Source organism: Pinus tabuliformis, chromosome 4_2 (assembly GCF_031772625.1).
Source record: "Pinus tabuliformis cultivar Carrire ecotype Pingquan chromosome 4_2, CPIR1, whole genome shotgun sequence".
In the NCBI taxonomy this organism is placed as follows: domain Eukaryota; kingdom Viridiplantae; phylum Streptophyta; class Pinopsida; order Pinales; family Pinaceae; genus Pinus; species Pinus tabuliformis.
In genome coordinates this window covers 276,114,917-276,137,280 of record NC_142304.1, presented here as the reverse complement: position 1 = coordinate 276,137,280, position 22,364 = coordinate 276,114,917, and the positions used below count along the sequence as shown (strand labels likewise).

Genomic DNA, 22,364 nt, shown 5'->3' with positions numbered 1-22,364 from the left:
TAAAATATTTAGAATGATGCTTGGACTTACAAACACCCCTTCAGATTAAGGGGGAGAATGTTGACACCTAATCCTCCGGGATTGGGAAATAACATGTAAATATGTAAATATAAAGTTAGAATAAGAAGAGACCCAGGAATGTGAATACTAAGGGTCACCATCCATTTGTATTTAATTACATTCGTACTATTGAAATGGACAATTCTTGAGTTACTATCCATCTTGGCCTGACAAAATTAATTTGCTGTAGTAAATAAATTCTGAAAACTACAAAGCATAAATACTTTGGTACTTTTAACTCAATAAATTTGCAATGGAAATACTCAGAAAAAATCACACGCATACATCAAGGATTTTGCCGTCCAAATTTCTCTATGTTAAATTGTTCTCAAAGAAAATTAATGACTCCCTCACCAGGGAAAATGGCCCCCTAAAAATATACAGAAAATATAGCTAATGGAACTTGGTAAAATCAGCCCCCCAAAGTTTTTCTTGCACTTTGTTGGCTGCTCTCACAAGTTCGTACCTCCTAAAGTAGCTTGACCCTTTTGGCCTCCCCACACTCACGACACTACTCCACAAACTTAGCGTTGAGCCTCTCGACCTCTCCTAGCTCATTGCACACCTCAACCTCAACCTCAAGCAAAGCTTGACCCTCTTCTTGTGCACTCCACCTGCAAAAATTGCGCTCATTTGAACTCCCAACTGCACGCTTTTAGATTTCTTTAGCCTCTTCACAAACTTGCAATTAGCTCATGCAAAGTTGTTGGAAACTCTCCAAAAACAATTTTGTCTCCATCCTCTCCCTTAGGTTCTTTTATAATTTCAAATTGAGCAAAATCCTTAACCCTCAATCTCCAATGTGATAGATGGCTAGGATTAAATCCTAGCCCACTTAGATCAATGGTTGAGATTAGATCTAAGTCTCTTACATAATTAAATATTTCTCCTTAGAAATTTGCTCAAAATTAGTCAAAATTTACTAAATTAATTAATATGCTTTTCCTAAGTTAAACTTAGGAGAAAAATCATGTTAGTTGCTCCTCTTGAACAACCACCTAATGAGGACTTCTCTTGCATGCTAGACAAAGCCTATGTAGAAGATCTTTTGAAGCTACAAAATTAACATGTACTGGGACAAAGTGTTTATTGTAAAACACATATTATGCCTGGCATTAACTAGATATATAAGGGAACTAATCAACTTCCTATAAATGGAAGGATCCATGTAATCTTAATTTAAGTCATCATGTAAATTCATATTTAGAACCATAGGAGTGGCTAAGGGTGTTAAAATATGTAACTAGGTTCGGTCTTCATAATCACATATGTAATCGTGATTTTATGTATTTTGATGTAATGAGAAAAATAAATTTATTACTGTTGTTCTTGAGGCATGGGTTTCATACTCAAGGGAATTTATTTTATAGGTCAAGCTCCCATTTAGAGCTTCCGGGGCTTGTCATTGATTCTACAAGTCAAGAAACTCATTGTCATGTATGAAAGACCCTTCTTGGGAATGTTATATATTGTAAAAAGAATTTATTTAAGTCAAAGTTGAGTCAAAAGACCCTCCAAGACCTCGTCATGATGTAATGAACAATTCGGCCTAAAGGCAGCTTCAAGTCGACCTACATACATGGACAAGAAGCCTATATAAAGGAAGACTCAACCTCATTCAAGGACACACTCATGACTTACACAAATTTGATCAAGGAAGAGGAAAAGTGCGAAGGAGAAGAGGACAAGAAGAAGAAAAGGAAAACGAATTTCTGGGACTATTTTTGGGTATTCTTCTCACACGTGTGAAGAGGATTAGGGCATCCTTCTGCGGTAGCAACTACCAAATTGCAATCGTCTTCAAGGGCTGAGTTCTGGGTCAAGAAAGGTCTCTCTAGCGAGCCGAATTGTCAAGGAAGGGAAGTCAAGAAAAAACTGTCCACTTCCTAGCCACATGTGTAACCTAGAGTTTCTACATAAGAAGCCAAAATTGTAGGCTTGCAATAGCCAGCCAAAATTTTGATCTAGGGCCGAAGTCTGAAGTAATGGAACAAGTTTGACCAACGTTGACTTGAACAAAGAAAAGTTCATCAAGGAGGAACTTTGACTTGGTCTTAGAGGGGTATTGGTGAAGGGTCTAGGACTTGGAATTCGTTAATTGAAGATTCTATAAGATGAAAAATTCTTGTGGGTTTTCCTCCCAGAGTGGAGAGGTTTTGGCCTTGGTTGATCGCCTACATCTTGTGTCCTTTGTCTTATTGTTCTTTATGATTTTATAGTTGTTTGATGAAGAAACACACTAATAATAAACAAGTGAAAGAAGAAGTTAATTAAGTGAAGTAAAAATATACCACAAACAATTATCAAAAGCAGAGAAATCACCTACACTTGCTGCCCCCAGATTTCTCAACATGGGATTAGAGCTAAGGTAACAATGACAAGGAAAGACAACTTATAGAAGGACACTCAAGGACCAAAACACTAAAGGATTGTTAAGAATTTCAATCATCAAGAAGGGTCACTCATCTCAAAGGCACCACAAGGACAAAGATTACATCATCATCTTGAAGGAAGTTACTAAAGAAGACCTCAAAACTCGAGTTCGTTCAAAGAATAACTCTACCTTAAAGCATTCTTGGGAATCTCGCACAATCATCACCTCAAGGAAAAAAGAGACCTCAAAGACCCTACCTCTACTCAAAGAAAGACAGACTACAAATTGAAGCATCTTGAAGTCTCTACATCCAAGGAAAGCAAGAAGAAGCTTTATCATCATCATCAAGGAATCAAGGTGACCTCCCTCTCTTTAAAAGATCACTTTTGAGGGAAGGCATCTTCATCAAGAAGACATCTTTTATTATCATCAAAATCAAGAAGGCGTCAAGTTGAAGATATTGTCATCAAGGAGCATCTTCACTTGACAAGTAAGTACCTTTATATTTATGACTGAATCTGCTATCAAATGACTGCATTTTGCAAGGAAAGCAACAAATTGGTTGGGTCATCAAACTTTCTTGCATGGAAGAAAAGGACATATTTGATCCTCATAGAAAATGAAGTCGTGGATCATGTTAAGGGCTCAATCACTAAACCTCCAAAGGAAGAAGCTCAAGCTCTTGCAAAGTACATGAAAGGGGAAGTAAGGGCTCAAAGGATCCTTATAGAATCCATCAAAGATCCCCTCATACCCTATGTATCAAAGTTGGAGACATCAAAAGAAATATACGATAAACTAGTAGAATTATTCTCCGTAAGTACTGTTGGAGAAGTGATATCATTAAGACAAGAACTCTACAAGATGAAAATATCAAAGGAAGAAGGAATAACCTCATACTTTATGAGGGTGTCAGAAATAAGAGACCAACTACAAGAGTTGGGAGAAATAATGTCCGATAAAGAAATGACCACCATAGTGCTCAATGCACTACCAGAGGAATGGGGCAACTTTACATCAAGCATCTATGGAAAGAAGGAAGCTACCCCATTCAATGAACTTTGGTCATTGTGTAAGATTGAAGAAACCCGATTAAAGGCAAAAAGCGATGTAGGATCAAATGAGCAAGCCCAAGCATTTGCTGCCATGGCTAGGAAGAAAAGAAAGTTTGGAAAGTTTGGCCCTCAGAAAAAGAACAAGAAGAATATGTCAAAGATCCAATGTTGTGGCTGTCATTAATATGGGCACACCGCACTACAAGAGAGATTGTCCTAAACTCAAGAAGGAAAACAACAAAAGAGGAAGGGAAGAAGCCCTTATCACCGAAGAAGTGGAAGAACCTGAGAAGAAGAAATCAAAGGAGGAGGAAGTGAGGGATCTCTACTATGACTGAGATGATCTCCTCCACTAAGTTCCTTTCAGTTTTGAAAATAATGGCTATCATGGTAGGAAGCATTGTAAGTATGATAGAATGTATCATATTAGGACATGGCATCATGGTAGAAGCATATGATTGAAGTAAGAGCTCATTATGTTAGCTTGAAAAAGAGAGCTAAAGCATAAGTCTACATGGATGTAGCAATCATTACATAAAGGAAGTAGCTCGTGGTAACCTCATTGAAAGCATGTGTAGTGCATATGGTCATCTAGCATAATAGAAGGAATTCATCGTACATCATCATCACGAGAAAGGAGCTTCTGCCGGATAAGGATAATCTAGATCCTCTGTTGGAATCTTCATTAGAAGGTTCACCTCTACTTAGAAGAAGCAAATGTCTCGCTGATCATTCCACCTTGTGTGGGATACATAGTTTAAAAGTATGCTGGTATGATGACAAAACGATGTAGCATGTGGAGATGATTTAAGCACTTTCAATCAAGGAAAGGAAGCTGCCGAAGGAAGTCTAGATGACCAAAAGGAGAAAAGAGGTATGTGTGCATATATTTGATAGTTTAAAGTCATGTCATCATATAGTTGCAGATAACATGGGTAAATGCTCTACCTTGAGGGCATGATCAAGGATCTCTTCCGTTGAAAGGATGCATGAAAGCATGGTTCACATATTGACAAGATGAAATCAACATAATATGTCCTCATATGGAAGACAATCAAGATGAAGTAACTACGGATGAAAGTTCCTGGGCAGCAATATGTGAAGGAAGAAAGAAGAGATCATGAAAGATGCAACTATCGTCACATAAGAAAAAGCAATCAACATCCGATGACTAGAAGAATTGATCATGACATTTCCATAGAAGGAAGACCATGATAAGGTTTGTAAAGAAAAGGAGACCCTTGGCACATGAAGTCTTGGAGATGTGTTTATAAATGTGCAGGATGTTGTAGGCAAGCTAGATGTCATGATGAAAGGCCATCACAAAAGGTAACTGTGATTTAATGTTCATTTTTGAACAAACATTTGGATGGGTTGATACAGGGCTACCAAATGAAGGTTGTAGATGTCACCTACAACTAGCACTCATGTGGATGGACGAAAGATCATAATTGAAACATGACTTGAAAGAGGTAGCAACATGAAGAAAATCCAGATGTGGACTAGAAGATCACTTTCCGATGAAGAGTAGGATGGTGTTAAAATTGGCAACCAGGGCCAAACTCCGTGTGGGTCTACTTATTCATGGCAGCTGATATTTTTCTTGGATTCCTCTTGTCGAGCGGTGTAGGATTGATCTAAAGATCATCTGATTCCGACATGTATTTATGGAGATATGAATTTATTTGTGTTATGGGACAATTCGTCAAGGTCGGCCAGCAACCAAATTGCCCCCACTTGTGCTCAACGTTTTAGTATAAAAAGAGGTGGCTTGCTAGTCATTTGGACACACACTCTTCTTGTGATCTCTTCCTCTCCACTTGTCTTTGGGTTTTGGTGGAAGGAGTCACTAAGAGTATACACTGCCCTAGAGGGTTTTCCCTAACTCTAGACACTATCTAAAGAAAGTCTATACGCTGCCCTAAGAGGAGTTTCCCTAGCCCTACTTACAGTCAAAGGGAGAAGGCTCTACACTGTCTTATATGCAGTCAAGATGAAGGTGGCTTCCACAACGCAGCAAGGAGTTAGACTGTTAGCCTAAACGCTGATCTCATCCTTACCCTAGCCGCAGTAAGGAAGTGTTTTAGCCACAGAATTCTGGCCACAGTCCTGGCCCTAACTTTGAAGAGAATAGGTCGCATTTTTATGTGCCCTAACTGCTGTCATAATATTGGCTCTCATATGCTGTTCAAAGGGTCCTAAATCCGCTCTCCTAAGGACAGGTCTATACGTTGTTCCAAAGAGACCTAGACACAGTTCTGTGTGTGCCCTAGTCTCTGTTCAGATGCACCCTAAAGGCTGGCCCTATTCCGCAGCAAGAGAAGGACTCTATGCTGCCCCAAACGTTGTCATCAGAGGTGTTATAATCCGGCTACTTGTAAAAGCCTTTCACACTGCCATAAAGAAACTCTACGCTGCCTAAACGCTGTCATAGGAGAGGATCTTGAACGCTGTCCTTAAGTAACACTGTGTCATGAAGAGTGTAACTATAGCCTAGCTGCTCTGCTAGGCTGCAAGCCATAGCAAGCAGCTAAGGCTGGTAATTGGATACAGTATTGGAGTGTAGTGATGATGGACATGGTGTGATAGGTGACAGTATGGTGCATAAGGTGCATGGTGCAGCACAATGGATGCAGCATGATGATGGGCATGGATGTATAGCAGCAGCATGATGTATTGCAGTATGCATTGAGTGCAATTAAGGGTACATCAAAGTGCAGCTCAGTGATGGGAGCAGCACCGTAATAAGAACAGCTCAGTGTCCGGTGGAGCTTGGATGGATGCTGCATGGACATGAATGCACTGACTGTTGGGTGCAGCATGGTGACAATGAATGCAACACACTGTTGGATGCAGCATGGTTAATGCAGCACACTGTTGGGTGCAGCATAGTGATCATGAACGGTGCAGCATATATAGTGCAGCATGGTGTAATGAAGTGCAGCACCGTGATGGGTGCAGCATGGTGTAATGAAGTGCAGCACCGTGATGGGTGCAGCATGGTGATGGAATCACCTGTGTTCAGATCAGCTACTTCATGTGTTATCTTTTTAGTGAAGATCTCTGCTCTTATTTTGTCAAGTCAAAATGTTGACGTCTGATGTATATGTACTATCTCTCTCTCTGCTGAACTATTGAAGAACATAAGAAGAATTGATCAAGGGTTTCCCCACATTGGGTTTTGTCCCTGGTGGCGCCACATCTTGTGTCCTCTGGTCTTGGCTTGTTTTCTGCAATTGATGTTTATGTTCTATCTGCATTTTACTATCATGCTAAATGTGATTGCTAATCTGGAATTGATATTGAGCTAATATGGAAAATTGAAGTAAATTTGCTCTCAGCATAGAACATACCTAAAATTAACAAATGGCATGACTGATGTATCTCATGAAGGAAATTGATGGATGGCCGATGCCCTACAACTGATGAAGGCTCCATTATGAAAAGGATGAACTTCATGACATCAAAAGGAGCCCCACAAGCAGCTGAGAGTCCCATGATCTACACCTATAGCAAAAAGCTGCTGGAAGCAAGTCCCTGGTTAACAGGGAGCTTGGACAAGTCCCTGGATAAGAGGGAGCTTGGGTACATTCCTTTTATAGGAATGGGTATATAAAGTATACAACTCAGTGGGCGTTTGAATTGGTTAGCACCTTGGAGGATGCTGGATTCTTTGAAAATTCTGAATAGGTGCATAAAGCATATGTTTGAAAATATTTGGAAGGCGGCAAGGTTTATATTACCTTGATAGTTTACAACTTTAGTGTCACAAAGTGGGGCAATGCATCAAAACGCAAGCTTTACAATCCATTTCAGAGAGGAAGGGTCAATTCACTTCACTGGAATTAAGTACCAGCAAGAAGAAATCTTGTTATGTTATTAGATTGCATTCAATTTCACTATTGCAATCAGATTCAATTTGTGGTGGGATTTCAACCATAATTAACCATAAGACCATCTGAAATAGAAAGAGGTATCCTTTTATTGTTGATTGCATGTAGAAGATTTGTTGCGGTACTCAATGAGGTGTAATTGGAAGAATACTTCTTGTGAAAGAAGAAGCTAGGGACAAATTCTGTTTGTGGGATGTGGGATGTTACAATGGTTGTTTTTATATGTTTTAAGGCTGATACTACAATATTTATTTTACCAATTTATTTCCAATTGATGGATATTGTGTCATTTCGTTCATAAGTAGATAAGTTCATGAACTTCATGGAATATTTGGAAATTGAATATGTGATTTTGTTTCGCAATAAAATTGTCTTGTTGCCAGTGTTTCAGGATTCAAGGTAGTTTTATATCTAATTTGCTTATGCATTAACAAAACATGGGTTGAAACTTGAAATGATCACAATATGAAAGTTTCAAACTTGCTTAAGACAACATACTAACATAGAAATTTGTCATACCAATTCTGCAAATGCTACACATAAGTGATACACCTGCTCTGTATATCTAATGGCATAAGTGAGATACATTCCGTCCTGTCTACTTCAAAAGGAAAAGGGATTATTTGCCAGCAGGCATCTGTTGTGATTGGTTCTGACTGGGGATGACCATTTTTTTGACAGGTAGCAAAATCTTCAAGTGCAAACAGTAGACAGAAAACTCAATTTCTCTTAGAATGAACATTCAGTGTCCATAATATGTAAACCCAGCGGCTCTCCAAATTTTCTTATTCACATCTTTTTTTGTTATCTACATTAAGCAATTTAGCAATATCATCTACAAATATTCTAGAATAATATTCTCAAATAACATCAACATTAAAGAACACTTATTTCAGTGCTATATAACTTGGAATAGAACCATAACATGATTTCTTTCTAAATGAATCCCGCAACTTGAAATATATTCCAAATGTAAATCCGGGAAAGTATTCTGGTTATTGTATACTGATGATCTACAATGGTGTTACTTACATGTGGATACAGTTATCCCATATTCTCTGTGAATTATTAATTTTCATGTTTGAAGCTACAATATGTGGCTTCTTCCCGCTTCTTGGATATGATAAATTAGCTTTGACAAATTGTATCCCCATTTCTTGTCGCTTCCAAGCTGTAAGTTCTACTGTTTGTCATTGTTCTGTTCATTAAATTTCCATCTAATGATCTGTATGGAGGATTACATGTCCACTTATGAATGCAGAAATGAGAGATGTCTTTATCCATCTTTATATGTAGACAGACCTAGAAACTTGATCCTATTTTATGAGTCGATTATTGCAAAATGATCCAATTTTCTTTTTGTATGTGTGGATTAATGTATGCATGATAGATTACCTGGTATAATGCAACCTTTAAGATGAAGCACTGGGTAATAATACAAAGTCAAAAATCATTAAGTAGACTTGGTGCAAATTGCAGGCTGTGACAGGAGTATTTATGCCACTTCACCAATGGCTTTATGTTGATGCTATTGAATGCCTTCCTCCATCAGCTCCTGGTTTTCAAGAGAGGTCTGCTTCTGGTTCACGGTATGATTCTCAGTTGGCATTATTTGGGAGGAATCTTCAAGAGAATCTTGGTTATGGACAGGTAAAAACCTTTCCTTTTTAAATTTCCAATGGACTCTAGCACATTGCGTGCTTCAGTTGTTAGAAAATGTCAGTTTAGTTTGTTGACATACTCAGTATTTCTGAATTTGAGTGGCCAAAAATGTCAGTACAATTACTTAATCAAGATGGGTTATAATAAATCCCTTTTATTCTTTGACAGTGGGTCATCCTATGGGCATCCACTAATCTAAGTTGTCTATACACCTGGAATTGTGGCTTTTGAATCCTTAATTATGGATAGCCTTTTATGTGATTTCATTTAACTGTAAGTCACTGGTGAACTACCTTACAGAAAATAACAAAATATTAACACATTGATCACTAACATAGACCAACAAAAAATACATGCTAACATAGATTGATCATTATGACTAACATGCAATATCTACATAAAATGTTTACATAAGATATCCTCTGTTACTTGGCTTAGTTGGAAATATTTGATCCTCACAGATCAATCTTTTTAGGCCTATTTTTAGAAATTCTTCTAGCACAACAGAGATTCAAATCAAATCATGTCCACACTTGTTTAATTAGATGACTGCTAATGCAAGTTGTTTGACATTAAATTGAAGAGAGAAGATAGCTGGCCATAGCTATTCTAGGAAGAAATAAATCACCTTGATTAAGCTGGTTAATGATTTTGAAGTAGAAGATGTGGAGATTAAATAACAAGTTACTAATGCTAATTAAATTGACAAAGTTGATTTACTTGACATGATTTCTTTTGCCATTGTCAGAGAAGTTCAAACTGACCTTATAAAGGTTTGTGTTTTGATTAAATGGGAATGAGCAAAGCTTTATGGTCCTAACTCCTTATTGATCACTGTAGTATTCATGCGTTGTAACTTCATGTTTTAGCTGATCACTATGATACAAGTAAGATTTATAATTTGAAGGTTCTTATGGCCAATAGCACACAAATTGCCTGCATTTCCCGACATAAGAATCTTTAATCGTAATCTGCATGTTATTTTCTATGATTTTCTATTAATGATGATATTATAGATGCAGTTGATGTTCTTGACATGTAGATGGGACCTTGGGATAGATGTCTACCAAACATGAAGGTACCATGTGTTAAGTCTATGGTGAATAGCACAAGAATATTCTCCAAGGTTTTCAATCTCCCAACATCAAAGACTATTTTAGAACGCTATATGGAGAAATGATCTATTGAAGCTTGTGGTAGCTTCAGAAGGTCTTCTGCATAGGCTTGGTGTCTTAGCATGTGGAGGACATTATTTGCCTCTTCTAGGTGCTTGCTTGGTGGAGTAAGTGATTTATGTCTTGTTTACTAAGTCTAACTTAGGAAAATTATAATAATTAAAGTCAATTAAGTCATTTTCTAAGGATAAATAATTTAATTATTTGAGTGACTTAGAAATAATCTCATCTGTTGATCTCCTAGATGTTCTATAAGGGAGATTAGGATTAGGGATTATGACTTGCTACACAGGTTCACTGGGACCTTCTTCTTCATAATTAGGTATAGTATCTTCTTCTTCCCTTGGACATTCTTCAAATATTGGTAGATCTTCATCATCGGAATCAATAGGGAGATCTTTAGACCAGTGTGGAAAAAGTCTGCAAAAAATCCTGATTTAATCCTAAAAACGCGATTTTTTGAACTAAACGATTTAATCCCCTGACTTTTTGGCGACTTTTTCACAAACAAAAAAATCACGATTTTTTCCTTAAATCGGGAGTTTACCCAAAAAGTCTTCCTCCCTTCCCAGGCCACGGATAAAGAGGCCGCAAAGGTGAAAAAACTGTAAATTGAAGCTTTCATCCATGCATTTTCAAGCTATTGCATTGTATTGTTTGTCATACTTCTTGCGAGATAGCAGTCCCATTTGTAATCTATTAGTTTTGAGGTTAAGATATGTTTTTGTTTACCAAGGAAAAACAAATCTTTATACTTCATATTTCTAGTTAGAAAGCAAAGTATACATTGGCTAAGCCTCCAGGCTTTTAGTGATCCAGACTCTAACAGCCACTGCCCCTTCAAAAGATTACAAAAGTACCAAAAGGACAGGCATACAACAGTCTTCCGTAGAAAGAACCCCACACCATCAAAAACATTGTTACAGTTGTTGAATGCTTCCAGACGAAACAACAAAGAGGAGGTAATGAAGATCAAATAGCAACAACCTGTCCAAAAAAAACAAAATCAGTGCCTCAAAAAAGAACCCATTTTTCAGACAAGAACAAAGTACCTGTGAAATCTTGTGATAGCAAAGATCCTTCCTGCAATGAGAGCACATTTTGAAAGGGAATCTTCTTTAGTGGTGAATTCCATATAAATGTGGGGAAAGGTTATGTATCAGAAGTGGATTTTACCTCCAAGAGTTTTTGAATAATAGATGCCAAGGCTACGTTAATAATCTGACTTCTACTGTTTTCTCATAAAATAAGCAGCTTGGATTCACCAAGCGTTAATTTTCACATCTACTGTGATACTCACTGTTAATTTTCATTGGACCTACCACCTGACACGTTATTACCCAAGCAGATTACAATCTACTGAATAAATGCATGACTTATTTCTTAATACAATTAGCGGAAACAAAAATTAAAAGGGGAAGAGGATCTCAGTGACTGATTACTTGATGACTTTTAGATGATTCATGATATACATTTATTATATTTTTTGTTGATATTTTGACTCTTGAGAGTTGAGACTCGGACAAGACTCAAAATTCAGGGGTTGATTCACTATTTTGATATGTGATGTAGCATTAGATTTCATATACATATTATATATTAGCTTTCTTTACATATTTATGTGGAAATGCATTTATTTGATGTTGTGTATACTCTAGATGTTAAAAAAAAAATGAATAATTTTGTGTTTTTTTAATTTTGCCGACTTTTTCAAAAAACTCCTGACTTTGACGAGTTTTTCAACTTTTGGACCCTTGCCAAATTAATCCCGACTTCGACTTTTTCCACATTGGTTTAGACTTCTTGTAGGCAATGCTCTCATCAAAAATCACAACTCTACTTACTTCAATTCAGTGACCTTCCTTAATGTAGATTCTATATGCCTTTGACGAGGCACTATAACCAACAATTATGCACTTCATGCTTGTAGGATCCAATTTTTTCTTGTTAGCTTTTGGAATGTGAATGTAGAGAGGGCAGCCAAATATTCAAAAATGATCTACACAAGGTCTTCTCCGGGTAAACGCTTCTTCAGGAGTCATGTTTTTATGTATCTGATGAGGACTTCGATTTTGAATATAGATTGCGGTTTTGGATGCTTCACCCCACATAAATTGAGGTAAGTCTTGATCATGTAACATAGCTCTAATACATTCTTTAATTGTACGAATTTTTCTTTCTTAATTCCAACCTCCTTACAGAAAACAATGAGTACTTTTGATGTGTAGTCCCCTCCATTGTCAGATATTAGCACTTTTATTTTCCTTTCTGTAAGATTCTCTACTTCTACCTTGAATTCCTTAAATTTATGAAATACTTCATCCTTGGACTTAAGAAGATAAATCCAAGTCTTTCTTGAGTGGTCATCAATGAAAGTCACATACTATAGATGACTTCCAAGAGACTTTATAGCCATAGGACCACAAACATCAGAGTGAATGAGATCCATAGTTTCTTTAGATCTTGAAGCACTACTTCCAAACAGTTTCTTTACATTTTTTCCTGATGCGCATCCCTTAAAAATTCCTTCACGCTCTTCCTTTAGTTCATGGATGCCATTCGCCATTGAGTTTAAAGATGGTAAGATTTTGTAATGAAGGTGTCCAAACCTTCTATGCCAAAGTCACATGGACTGATTTTAAGGTGCACTAAGGCTTGAGAGAGAGGTGTAAGTAATCAGTAGAGTCTACCATCACAAATTCCAATGGTTTTCGCATTATTAATGCTAGAGTCCTTACCCCATACCATAACTTTCCCATCGACAAAAACAATTCTATCTCCTTTATATTCTAGACAAGAAATGGAAAGTAAATTTTTCTTTAAACTTGGGACATATAGGATGTTGTTGAGATGTATGTTTCCTCCGTCTTCTAGCTCCAATGTGGTTGATCCAATTCCTCTTACTGCATAGCTCTTTTTATCTTCAAGATCGACTGAATGAGAAGATATTCCTTTTGATAGGGTCTTTAGTTGTCCATGTTCACAAGTCATATGTCTAGATGCTCCACTGTCAGTTACCCATATGTTGTCATCTTCCAAAGTACATGTAAGTGCTGAGAATAGTCTTTCATTCAAATTCTTTGTAGTGAAGGTCTTGGTCATATAGTTCTTGATAGACAATAAGAAATCCCCAAATGCTTTGATGCCTCCCTTGAGATGTTTTGTCATCAGAGAAAACTGCTTCAATGAGTACTTCAATAACTTCTTCAAGGATGTAGAGATCTTCATTATGCCCTTTATCATCCTTAGCTTTGAAACCATGTTGAGAAATCAATCGCGTTGCAATTGAAGTGATTTCTCTTTGACTTGATAATTGCTTGCGATACTTTTTTACTTTTCCTTATTATTAACTTCTCTTATTATTATGTTGTTCTTATCATCAAACAACTACCAAAACACAAAGATCAATAGTACACAAGAACATAAGACGTAGGTTGCTAGCCAGGGCCAAAAAGAAGAAAACCCACAAAAATCTCTTTTCTTCTTATAGATTCTTCAAATGACGAATTCTAAGACCTTAGACCAAGTCTAAGACCCTTTTAAGACCAAGTCAAGCCTGCGTAAGAATGTGCTTCTTCTTACCAAGTAAAACCAAGTCAAATCTCTTCCAAATGCACAATTTCGACTCCCAGCAACAAACTTCGGCCCTCGTTGTAGATCTGAAATTTTTGGCCTCTCTGCAACAAGTTGCAACTTTGCACGTGTGGATGAATTAGGGATTTTTAAGGCTTCCTCCTTCCTTCGCTTGGGTTTATTCTTCTTCAAAGGCTCATAGGTGATCAAGTTGACCTTCTTTGTTTGGATTTCGTCCCTTCTTTGCTTCTTGAGAAACTTTGACCTTGTAGCTACAAAACCCTAGCCTCTTTCGCACGTGTGAGAGATAGGGAGAGAGAAAATCGAAATTCTTGACTTCCTTCTTCCTTCTAGTCCTTCGCTTGTCTTCTTACTTCTTGTTCTTGTTTCCTTGATTGAATAAGTGAATGATTGTCCAAATGAGGTCAAATGGTCTCTTATATATAGGCTTCCAAGGGGGACGAATAGCCCTAATCAGGCCGACTTCTTCAGTGCTACGTCGACTTGGTTTTGGAGGGGTATTTTGACACTCTTGACTCAAAATAAATTCTTTTGACTTGTTAAAAAAATGCCCTGTAGGGTCTAATACATGTGACAATGACTCTTTTGACTCCTTGACTCTATGACAAAACCTAGAAGCACACAATGGGTGCTTTGAATTAGAACAAATTGAACTTGAGCATGAAATCCATGTTATAATAATAATAATAATAATAATAATAATAATAATGATTTTTCCTTTTCTTTTTACATCAAATACATAAAATATTATGAAGACTGAACCTAGTTACAAATTTCAACAGTAATCTGTGTGAATTGAAAATTGACTTGATGGGGTTTTGAATTTCTTGCAATGTAAGGCAAGAATCTCAGTGACCCTGAAGGAGCAAGACCAACCCTCCTCTAGCTCCAATGCAGACCTTAGGGAGCACACAAACACTAGCAATATTAGACCCTGCAGTGTAGGCAACATAGGATAAAAAGGACATAAAAGCATAGAGGGTGATCCTTGAAGCTATTAAGGATCATTTGATTCTGCATGTTGCAGGAAAGTCCAGATCTAAGTATATGTTTGATGCCTTAGTATCGCTTTTTCAAAGTGATAACATGAGTCCGAAATTGATTCTCAAAATTAAGCTTAGAGAGTGCAGAATGAACGTCTTTGACATTGTGACCAACTACCTTATGAGGATCACAGATCCGTGACCAACTTGCAACTATTGGATATGTTGTATTGGATGTAGAGCTAGTAGATGTTGCTCTAAATGGGTTCACTAAGGCTTGGGAACCATTGATCATGGGCATCTGTGCCTGGGAACATCTTCCAACTAGGAGAGACTTCGGGATGTCGACATCCATGAGGAGACTTGTAAAGAGTTTAAGACCAACAAGCAAGGAGGAGGAGCAACATATGAAAACTCAACCTTGGTTAGCAAGATGAAGAAGACCAAAAGGAAAGTTTCCATCAAGAAGGGTGATAGCTAGGGAGAGGGACAATAGTCTGAGTAGAAGAGATGTGTGAGCAAGATCAAATGCTATATCTGTTATAAGAATGACACTTTGCTTCTCAGTATGCATAGAGAAGAAGGGCACAGGGAAGTTGTAGATAGTTGCAACGAGCTTGCTTCCAAGTTCGAGGGTGACTATTCACTCGTGTCTTGCCTTTCTATTAGCACTATTGCTAGAAGCGCCTGGTACTTGGATAGTGGCGTCTCCGGCCACATGACAGAGGCTAGAGAGCTATTCAGTAGTTTTGCAGAGGATGACTCAGGGATCCATATTGAGCGTGGAGATGATGCCAAGTATACAGTGAGGGGACAGTGGATAGTTTAGTTACAACTTGAGTCAGGAGGGTCCTTTGATGCACAAAAGGTACTATGTACTTGGCCTAAACTTTAAAGAACCTTTCGTCTATCTTAGTCATGAAAGACAAAGCTTATGAGGTTAACTTTCAGATGATGAAGTGTTCATCTACCTAGAGGGAGCCAGGTCGGAGACTCCAGTAAGGATTGGAGCTAGGCCAGAGACTCCAGTAAGGATTGGAGTTCGAGAGGGGAACCTATATAAACTTTAGGGTCAACTTGCTTAGGCACTAGTGCACACCAATGGGAGCATGTGCGAGCTTTGGCACATGAGGATGGGACATATCCATCACAGAGCTCCACCATTGCTAAGACAGATGGTCACTGGGCTTCCAAACATTAGTTTGGACTAGCAGGGGGTGTGCACCTGGGAGGAATGTCAAGGCATCTTTCCCTAGCAGCGAGATTCGATCCAAAGGCATTTTGGATTTGATCCATTCTGATTTAGTCGGGCCTATGTCAGTATCTTTAGTAAAGAGCACATCTTATTATGTGACCTTCATTGATGACTTCTCCAGGGAGACGTAGATCTACTGCATGAAGATCAAGAGTGAGGTCTTCAGCCATTTCCGAGCTTTCAAAGCTTAGGTGGAGAACATGACAAGAAGGAAGACCAAGGTGACGAGAACAAACAACGGGGGTGAATACATCTCTAATGGGTTCACTCATTTCTGCAGGGAGGCAAGGATCAAGAGGGAGAAGACAATGACTTACAACTCGTAGCATAATGCAACTGTAGAGAGAAAGAATTGGTATATCATAGGTGCAGTGAAGGCCATGATCCATGATTAGGTTTTGTCATGTTTTTGTGGGTCGAAGTATGCAACACAACTGTGTATTTGCATAATAGGAGCCCACTCTAGATTTTAGGGGTTAAGACACCAGAGGAAGCATTCCCAAGAAGGCTGAGATGGAACATCTTAGGATATTTGGTTGTCTAATCTATATCCACATATTTGTGGAAAAGTGGTCAAAGCTGCAGCCCTTAGGTGAGAGGGGCATCCTCGAGGGATACACCAAGGATTTGAAGGCTTATAGCGTCTTCTTGACAGATCAGGGGAAGGCAATGGTGAGCCTAGATGTCAAGTTCGAGGAGACTTGGCGTCTATGAAATCTAAAGAACTACCAACAATTGCAGAGGGGACTCAGGAGGAACCAAAGGAGATGTCGAGAGCAGAGACTTCCAGTAGCAGAGAGCCAACCTTTAGTGCAGGGGGAGTAGTCATCTCCTTTGACATCAGTTAGGAGGCCCATGTGGGCAAAGCAAACCTTGTGAGATACTTAGGAGCATGTTGAACCTCCCATGAAAACTTTTAGGGAGAGCAAACCTCCACGAAAGTTTCTAATGTACATGTTTTTGATGATCAACATCATATACTCAGAGCCTTCCAACTTTGAGGGAGTAGCCAACCAACAGGTGTGGAGCGATGCCATGGTGGAGGAGATTAACTCCATCATGAGGAATGATGTGGGAGATTGTGCCGAGAACAAAGGGGGAGACAATTGTGACTTCCAAGTGGCTTTACTAGGTAAAGCATGTTGCATATGGTAGTGTGAATAAATACAAGGCCAGATTTGTGGCTTGCGGGTTCTTTCAGAAAGAGGGAGTAAACTACGAGGAAACTTTGCTTTCGTAGCTAGATACTCCTCTATTTTAGCAGTTCCTTAGATAACTTTTGAGATGGGATGGAGCATCCATCAGTTGGATGTAAAGAATGCCTTCCTCAATGACATCTTTGAGGAGGATTTTTACATCGAGCAACCACAAAGGTTTGAGGTCCATGATAGATAGACGTATGTATTAAGGCTTAAAAAATCCCTATGTGAACTCAAACATGCACCCAAGGCTTGGTATCTTAGGATTGACAACTATCTGCACGGTATAGTCTTCACCAAGAGTGAGGCAGATCCCAACCTATACTTCTTGTGGGCTGGATCTGAGCCCCTCATTTTGGTGTTGTGTGTGGATGATCTCATTTTGACAGCTGTAGAGAGATTTATTGCACGTTGCAAGTCAGATCTTGTGTCAGAATTTGAGATGAAGGATATTGGGCCGTTGCATTACTTTTTGGGACTTGAGGTTTGGCAACAACTAGGCGATATCTTCTTCAGACAAGGGAAGCATACTTAAGAGATCCTAAATAGATTCAGGATGGAAGATAGTAGAACAATCTAAAGAAGATTGATTCTTTAGTTTCAGAGTTGACAAACTCCACATAGTACAGGCAGTTGATTGACTCATTGATGTATTTGGTCAACACTTGACTAGACATCAACTTTGTTGTTAACACCCTAAGCCAATTCATGGTGGAACTGAGGGAGGTTCACTAGATTGCATCAAAGCACATGCTTAGATATTTACAGAGCACAGTAGGATACGGATTGCAATACCTTGGTAGAGATTGTCTATGGTTGCAAGGGTACTCAGATTCAAATTGGGCAGGTAATGATACAGATCGAAACAACACCTCTGGATGTTGCTTTAGCTTGGGGTCAATAGTGATTTCCTGGTTCAGTAGGAAGCAAACCTTAGTAGCACTGAGTTCAACTGACACAAAGTATATGTCGGATGGTTTAGCTAATTGTGAAGCCATTTGGCTTCACAAACTACTTACACGATTGTTTGGTCAGAAGCTTGAGTCGACAATGATCCATTGCGATTGGAGAATCCAATGCTTCACGACAGGTCAAAGCACATTGAGATCAAATACCACTTCATTAGAGACAAGGGTTGAAGGAAGTTGTCAAGCTCTAATATATTTCTATGGAGGAGTAGTTGGTAGACATTTTCACCAAAGGGCAAGTTCATTTGGTTTTGAGACAAGCTTGGAGCGATGGAGAATACCTTCCTTGCTAAGAGGAAGTGTTAGTGTTTGTAGCTCAGACAAGTATTTCCATGAGGGTTTATACTTACGGAAATCATGATTAAAAGTATCCTATGATTTTTTAGAAGTTCACTTAATTAATTAATGAAGTGAACATTTTATTATTATTAAAGTGACTAAAGTGGGTCACTTAATAATTTAATTAAAAGAGAGCCATTGATTTCACGGTTAGATGTGAACCATTCAAGATTAGGCTTTTGGCCATGTTGAAGTTATAAAAGAAAGTGAGGGCAAAGAACAAAGATACATAGAGCATTCATTACATAAGTCAGGTTGAGTGAAGGAGAAAATCAAAGATTTGATTTTCAACCATTAGTGAGGATTTCAGTTGTAGTTTAACAAAGAGAAGGAAACCAATCTTCAACAAGGACATGCAGCGAGTCAATAAGAAGGAAAAGAGTAGACATACAACCCAACAAAGCATGCCATATAGATTTTGTATCATCGTACGGAGTGGAGGTCAGGCTGCCTCGATTTCTATGTAGATTGAAATTTTCAGGTTTACTATTCATTTGATTAATTTCTCAGAGCCATTTTTCCCTAAAAGGGAGCTCTTGTAAGTTCTGAAGACAATTTTGAATGATTAACTGATCTAGAAGGGAAGGGAATAGATATTTGTGCACTTTGTGATTGCTTTTCTCATTTTTTGTTGCATGCAAAAGTTAATAATTCCAGCAAGTAGCTAGATTTGATCTGTTTACTTAGGATATTTTAACAACCTAAGTGTCTAGGGATGCAAAAGTCAACCAAAGTCTCCTTAGGACATCTGCTCAAGTATTGAGTAAGTTGCTATTGAAGCTTAGCCTAAGTCTAACATAGGAAAAACACATAATTAATTATGGTGGCTATTGAGCTAAAGAAACTTAGGAAAATTAAAGTACTTACTTTAGTGATTATATTTAAATCTTAATCGATCTCAAGTGAAGCGAGATTTAATCTTGGCCATCCGTCACTTTGGAGATTAGGGTTAAGGATTTAGCTCAATGGAAAGTTATAAAAACAGGGTTAAGGATGTTGAGAAATCTATAGAGCAGTAGTTAGGATGATTTCTCTATCTATGCTAACTGCTTGTGATATCTTTTTACTTTTTCTCACTTATTAGCTTATTCTCTTATTATTATGTTCGTTCTTATCATCAAACAACTAGCAAAACAAGAATAATAGTACACAAGAACACAAGATATAGGCTGCAAGCCAGGGCCAAAACCTCTCCACTTGAGAGGAAAACTCGTAAATCTCCTCTTCTTATAGATTCTTCAATTGACGAATTCCAAGACCTGTAGACCAAGACCAATACCCTTCCAAGACCAAGTCTGACCTCTCCGAATGAGGTGCTTCCTTTATAAAAGTCAAACCCAGTAAAATCTCTTCTAGCAGCACAACTTCGACCCCCATCCTTAGAATTTCGGCCTCTACTGCAGGTCTGAAATTTTCGGCCCCCTGCAACTGCTACTGCATCCACATGTGTGAGAGAAATTTAGCCTTACAAGGCCTCCCAAAAACTTCGCTTGCCTTGCTTCCTTATCTAGGGCTAGTAGATGACCTATTAGGTCTTTCTTCCAACAACTTTGATCCTCTTCTAGCAGATAGAGAATTTCGACCTTGAAGCAACAAACCCTAGCCTTCCTTCTTCGCACGTGTGAGAGAGAATTAGCGAAGAAACTTCTTTTATTTTTCCTCCTTCTTTGCTAGCCTTCTTGTGCTTCTCCTTTTCTTGTATGAGTGAGAAGTGAATATATTCCAAAGAGGTTGAGTCCCTTCCTTTATATAGGGACATGGCTCCTCAAAATAGGTTGACTTCTTTGTTGCCAGGTTGACTTGGTCTTGAAGGGTATTTTGGCAATTTTAAATGCAAAAATAATTATTTTTATAAATTATAATGTGCTCGAAGGGGTCTTCAACTTATGACAATAACTTTTTTGACTTCTTGACTTAGGACAAACCCTAGAAACACTCAATGGGTGCTTGGCCTGTAAAATAAAATACCTTTGAGCATGAAACCCATGCTCCAAAAATAACAATAATAATTTTCTTTCATTATCAAAATACAAGAATCAAATGTACATTTCATCTTTATGAAGATCAAACCTAGTTACACATTTTTCAACGCTCCCTCTTAACTAGGGAGATATTCATAACTCGTACATGGACATTCTCAATCTGAAGAGATCTCATAAGAAGAGTCAGATTGGTTACCCATCTGTTTAGCATCATAACAACCAACATTTTACATAGCAAGGCCTTGACTAACAACTCTATCTCTCCACAAGATTAGAGCACAATGCTGGCGAGACCAATGATTTATAAACACTATCATCATTGTCTCTCAAGGCACATACTCCACCCAGGTGTTCACAGACTATCTCCTTCCATGACTATTCTTATGTTGGATAGCCAATCCTCAAGAATATCGGTACTCGACTACTCTTATCTTAGATGCCCTACCTCATGCTCAAAGAGTATCGTATGCAAGATGCTTACCCAATCCTTCTTTCTTTCTACCCAAGGGAAGACAAGAATGATGTGCCTATCTCTCCCTCTCAATTGGGGAGGATATATCAACCAGACCAAGCTTGTCTCTCAATTTTCAAATACACAAGCTTCTTATTAGGGAGAGATTTAATTAATATTATCAGGGACCTGTTCACCAATGGCGATATACTATAGCTGCAATACACCATCTTGTACTAGCTTCCGAATTTAGTGATACTTTTTGTTTATATGCTTTGTCTTTCCATGAAACATCGGGTCTTCAGACAACCCTATACAACTAGTGTTATCACAATGTATCACTATAGGGTCCATTGTCCCTTCAAACAAGTTGGAGAACAACTTCCTCAACCAGACAACTTCTCTGCTTACTTCACAGGCTGCAATGTATTCAACCTCAGCACTACTCAAAGCAACTGATTCTTGCTTTCGGCTCATCCATGAGACCATGGAGGATCCCAAACTGAAACATCCTCCTGTAGTGCTTCTTCCATTCTAGTCACTGCCTCCCCAATCAGAATCTGTATATCCAATCAAGTGGACATCATTCCTCCTATCATATTTCAGGTAGTAGTGGATTGTTCCTTGTAGATATCTCAGAATGTGCTTGGCTGCTATCCAATGATCATGCTTTGGCTCAACTTGGAATTGACTGAGAACATTTACTACAAAACATATGTCTAGACAAGTATTCACCAAGTACATCAGTGAGCCAATCAATTGTCTATAATTTAAAACTCCTTAGCCTCTTCAAGTTTGTGATCATGGGGTTTGTCATAGGTTTGCAATCCATCATGTCAAACCTCTTCAACATCTCAATCACATACATTCCTTGACCTAGATAAATCTCATTAGGTCCCTGCCAGACTTCTAGTCCCAAATAGTAGTGCATCAACCCAAGGTCCTTCATATCAAATTCTGCTGCTAGTTGCTTCTTACATTCTTGGATTCGACCTTCTACACCTGTCAAGAGAAGATCATCCACATATAGAAGAATGATCACGTTCTCGTTCTTGACAACCTTGATATAGAGATTCAGATCAACATAACATTTTGTGAAGCCCAATCTTTGTAGGTATGCATCCATCCTTGCATACCATTCCCTTGGTGCTTGCTTAAGGCCATATAGCGCCTTCTTCAATTTGCAAACATAAGCCTTTCTATCTTTGACTTCAAATCCCAAGGGTTGCTCTATATAGACTTCTTCATCAATTGTGCCATTTAGGAATGTAGTCTTGACATCCATTTGATGAATGTTCCATCCTATAGATGCTGCCAAAGAGACCAGTGAGCGCATAGTTGTATGCATTACTGTTGGAGCAAAAATCTCTTTAT

At 38.3% G+C, this 22,364-nt stretch overlaps 1 protein-coding gene across 1 annotated transcript in view; it reads left to right on the top strand.

Annotated features, from left to right (window-relative positions):
* Positions 1-22,364, top strand: part of LOC149169055 (uncharacterized) — a 541,452-nt gene that overhangs the window by 29,827 nt on the left and 489,261 nt on the right. Inside the window, exon 3 of the mRNA XM_089428542.1 lies at positions 8,862-9,032. Within this exon, the coding sequence (XP_089284668.1) occupies positions 8,862-9,032 (171 nt within the window). The remainder of the gene's footprint in view (positions 1-8,861; positions 9,033-22,364) is intronic.